Consider the following 4,790-nt stretch of genomic DNA (forward strand, 5'->3'; position numbering starts at 1 on the left):
GGTTCTGTCCACTCCCAGGTTAACACAGGAGAAATGTTCCTTACAGAGGTCCTCTGTTGGTGTGGCACGTCATTCACTGTCTCCTTTTTGGTCTGTTTGCTACAATGTAAACTAGTCTTCAACTCTTCTCTCAAACAAATTCGGCATTTTAAAAGTAACATGGTCAGAAAACATCCAAATAACTCAAATAAACATCAAAATTGCTGTGTCAAGTTTGATTTTAATAGAACTTTCTGTCAATACAAGTCTGGGAATCAAAGAAACGCAAGAAAAAAACATTCAACTAGAGGCAAGAATAGACTGACCAACAGCAGGAAGTAGCGAGGCAGCAGGAGAAGAAGAAACCTTTGAAAAGACAGGTTAGTGTTGTATTCACACTAAACACAAGTCAATCTGGTCTGTCTTATTGGTGTGTGTGTGTGTGTGTGTCTTTCTTATTGGACAGAATGCTTATTTATCCTCTTGGTGTGTAAGTGTGTGTGTGTGTGTCTTTCTTATTGGACAGAATGCTTATTTCTCCTCTTGGTGTGTAAGTGTGTGTGTGTGTGTCTTTCTTATTGGACAGAATGCTCATTTCTCCTCTTGGTGTGTAAGTGTGTGTGTGTGTGTCTTTCTTATTGGACAGAATGCTTATTTCTCCTCTTGGTGTGTAAGTGTGTGTGTGTGTGTCTTTCTTATTTGACAGAATGCTTATTTCTCCTCTAGGTGTGTAAGTGTGTGTGTGTGTGTCTTTCTTATTGGTGTGTGTGTGTGTGTGTCTTTCTTATTGGTGTGTGTGTGTGTGTCTTTCTTATTGGTGTGTGTGTGTGTGTGTGTCTTTCTTATTGGACAGAATGCTTATTTATCCTCTTGGTGTTTATTCTACAGCTCATAGGAGCGTTGTCCTTAAACTATCAACTCCTCGGTATCAAATATCACCTTTTTCTTTTTTAAACAACACACATTGTTCTTCAAAGTCAAGTCCACACAATCATAATAATAATATATAATTCATTCACTTTTTCCCCAAAAGCAAAAAGCTTTTAATATACTAGAAAGAAAAACATATAACAGTTGATATACTTTAAAAATGATCAAAATGTGTAACGGTCAAAAGCAATGTGAGCAACGTGATATTGCATCCAATAACTGCCTCCTCAGACAGTTGTATAGTACAGTAGAGGCCTGGGACTTTATTAAGGCAGGCAGCCAGTGGTTGGCCAGCTTGGTACGTGGCCACTGTGGTCATTTGGTCTGACTCTATTTGACCGACTGTATTTGGGTGTGTGTAACCTACAAAGCCACAGAATCATGTTCCACAGGTTTCTAAGGGGGGCGCTGATGGCCCCTTATTGAGCTGACTGTAGTTGTCTGGCTGTTTTCAGATCTGTGTAACCTAGTTGTCTGACTGTTTTCGGATCTGTGTAACCTAGTTGGCTGACTGTTTTCTGGATCTGCGTAACCTAGTTGTCTGACTGTTTTCTGGATCTGTGTAACCTAGTTGGCTGACTGTTTTCTGGATCTGTGTAACCTAGTTGGCTGACTGTTTTCTGGATCTGCGTAACCTAGTTGACTGACTGTTTTCTGGATCTGTGTAACCTAGTTGTCTGACTGTTTTCGGATCTGTGTAACCTAGTTGGCTGACTGTTTTCGGATCTGTGTAACCTAGTTGACTGACTGTTTTCTGGATCTGTGTAACCTAGTTGGCTGACTGTTTTCTGGATCTGTGTAACCTAGTTGGCTGACTGTTTTCGGATCTGTGTAAACTAGTTGGCTGACTGTTTTCATATCTGTGTAACCTAGTTGGCTGACTGTTTTCATATCTGTGTAACCTATATTCTCCAGCTGTTCTGTTTGTAACATTTCGACCAGGAACGAGGCGACCAGTTTGGATAAGGAGTGAGTGACCGTGAGTCCAAGACCAAGGAGACCCTACTCAGAGCTCAGTCTTGCCCCCGACCGCACCACCTGGCCCAGCCCCAGCTCCTGCCCCTGCCCCAGCTCCTGCCCCTGCCCCAGCTCCTGCTCCTGCCCCAGCTCCTGCTCCTGCCCCAGCTCCGTTGCTGGGTGGGCTAGAGGCTGAGGCAGACTGGAAGCCCAGAGAGGCAGAGTTGATGCAGTATCGTTTCCCTGTGGGTCTGGGCCCGTCATCAAACAGGTGTCCGAGGTGAGAACCACACTGAAACACACAGAAAGGACGGGTTACTCAGCAATATCCAAGCAACATTTTGTTGTGTTGTAAATATAAAAACTAAAATCTGGAACCCTACCAAGGAGAACCAATAATCTAGTCTCTACTCCCGCTCCACCAAACAGAGATCCTATCTCTGCTACTCTTTACCCTCTAGGTAGACCTCATATCTAACCAGGTCGTTATTGTAACAGAGAATTGGTTATCAATGACTTCAAATAAAGGTGAAATGAGATGAACCAGTTTTACCTGACTACAGCTGGTCTCAACTCTGTGCATCCCGTAGGCGAAATCGTCTGTTACAGTGACTGACTCCTCCTTTACCAGGTCATAGAAGGAAGGCCAACCTGGAACACAGAAACAACACATCCTAATACTGAAACTGGAACACAGAAACAACACATCCTAATACTGAAACTGGAACACAGAAACAACACATCCTATTACTGGAACACAGAAACACCACATCCTGTTACTGGAACACAGAAACACCACATCCTATTACTGGAACACAGAAACAACACATCCTATTACTGGAAAACAGAAACAACACATCCTATTACTGGAACACAGAAACAACACATCCTATTACTGGAACACAGAAACAACACATCCTATTACTGGAACACAGAAACAACACATCCTATTACTGGAACACAGAAACAACACATCCTATTACTGGAACACAGAAACAACACATCCTATTACTGGAACACAGAAACAACACATCCTATTACTGGAACACAGAAACAACACATCCTATTACTGGAACACAGAAACAACACATCCTATTACTGGAACACAGAAACAACACATCCTATTACTGGAACACAGAAACAACACATCCTATTACTGGAACACAGAAACAACACATCCTGTTACTGGAACACAGAAACAACACATCCTGTTACTGGAACACAGAAACAACACATCCTATTACTGGAACACAGAAACAACACATCCTGTTACTGGAACACAGAAACAACACATCCTATTACTGGAACACAGAAACACCACATCCTATTACTGGAACACAGAAACACCACATCCTATTACTGGAACACAGAAACACCACATCCTATTACTGGAACACAGAAACAACACATCCTATTACTGGAACACAGAAACAACACATCCTATTACTGGAACACAGAAACAACACATCCTATTACTGGAACACAGAAACAACACATCCTATTACTGGAACACAGAAACAACACATCCTGTTACTGGAACACAGAAACACCACATCCTGTTACTGGAACACAAAAACAACACATCCTATTACTGGAATTGGATCTACACTGTTGCCTTCGCTACAGAGCAGATATCCAACAGGAGGAAGGTTATCTACACTGAGTGTACAAAACATTAAGAATACATTCCTAATATTGAGTATATCAAGAAGACTCAAGGCTGTAATCACTGCCAAAGGAGCATCAACAAAGTAAAGGGTCACAATACTTACGTAAATGTGATATTTCAGCTATTTATCTTTAATAACTTAGCAAAAATGTATAAAAACCTGTTTTTGCTTTGTTATTATGGGCTATTGTGTGTAGATTGATGAGGGGGGGGATGGTTTAATCCATTTTAGAATAAGGCTGTAACGTAACAAAATGTGGAAAAAGTCAAGGGGTCTGAATACTTTCTGAATGCACTGTATCATGTAACTGGAGATGGAATACATGTTTGGGACTACATTCATCTGACAACACGGCTTTTTAGAGTCCAGGACATGTGTTCTGGTCCAACCAGGTTAGTAGGGACTAGTTAAAGTGTTCAGACTGTCATAGTTCAGTCTACCTCTCTACCTCGTAATGCTCAGCCCAGCCAATCAGCCCCAGACCTACTGGTCCAACCAGGTTAGCAGTCTACCTCTCTACCTCGTAATGCTCAGCCTAGCCAATCAGCCCCAGACCTACTGGTCCAACCAGGTTAGCAGTCTACCTCTCTACCTCGTAATGCTCAGCCCAGCCAATCAGCCCCAGACCTACTGGTCCAACCAGGTTAGCAGTCTACCTCTCTACCTCGTAACGCTCAGCCTAGCCAATCAGCCCCAGACCTACTGGTCCAACCAGGTTAGCAGTCTACCTCTCTACCTCGTAATGCTCAGCCTAGCCAATCAGCCCCAGACCTACTGGTCCAACCAGGTTAGCAGTCTACCTCTCTACCTCGTAATGCTCAGGCTAGCCAATCAGCCCCAGACCTACTGGTCCAACCAGGTTAGCAGTCTACCTCTCTACCTCGTAATGCTCAGCCTAGCCAATCAGCCCAGACCTACTGGTCAACCAGGTTAGCAGTCTACCTCTCTACCTCGTAATGCTCAGCCTAGCCAATCAGCCCCAGACCTACTGGTCCAACCAGGTTAGCAGTCTACCTCTCTACCTCGTAACGCTCAGCCTAGCCAATCAGCCCCAGACCTACTGGTCCAACCAGGTTAGCAGTCTACCTCTCTACCTCGTAATGCTCAGCCTAGCCAATCAGCCCCAGACCTACTGGTCCAACCAGGTTAGCAGTCTACCTCTCTACCTCGTAATGCTCAGCCTAGCCCAGACCTACTGGTCCAACCAGGTTAGCAGTCTACCTCTCTACCTCGTAATGCTCAGGCTAGCCAATC

The 4,790-nt window shown here is 43.7% G+C and overlaps 1 protein-coding gene across 1 annotated transcript; it reads right to left on the reverse strand.

Moving 5' to 3' along the window:
* Positions 1–200: 200 nt before the first annotated feature.
* LOC120035902 (methionine-R-sulfoxide reductase B3-like) lies at positions 201–3,549 on the reverse strand. Its single transcript, XM_038982366.1, has 2 exons — positions 2,420–3,549; positions 201–2,158 (listed from the first exon to the last, which is right to left on the reverse strand). Exons 1-2 carry the CDS (start codon positions 2,537–2,539, stop codon positions 1,916–1,918), a joined length of 363 nt encoding a protein of 120 aa, XP_038838294.1. The 5' UTR covers positions 2,540–3,549; the 3' UTR covers positions 201–1,915.
* Positions 3,550–4,790: the final 1,241 nt, after the last annotated feature.

Source organism: Salvelinus namaycush, unplaced genomic scaffold, assembly GCF_016432855.1.
Source record: "Salvelinus namaycush isolate Seneca unplaced genomic scaffold, SaNama_1.0 Scaffold1142, whole genome shotgun sequence".
Classification (NCBI taxonomy): domain Eukaryota; kingdom Metazoa; phylum Chordata; class Actinopteri; order Salmoniformes; family Salmonidae; genus Salvelinus; species Salvelinus namaycush.

Coding starts and splice junctions, on each gene's coding strand:
- LOC120035902 (XM_038982366.1), bottom strand. CDS start 2,539: ATGTGTTGTTTCTGTGTTCCAGGTTGGCCTTCCTTCTATGACCTGGTA. Junction 2,159..2,419: donor TTGAGACCAGCTGTAGTCAG/GTAAAACTGGTT, acceptor TGTGTGTTTCAG/TGTGGTTCTCACCTCGGACA.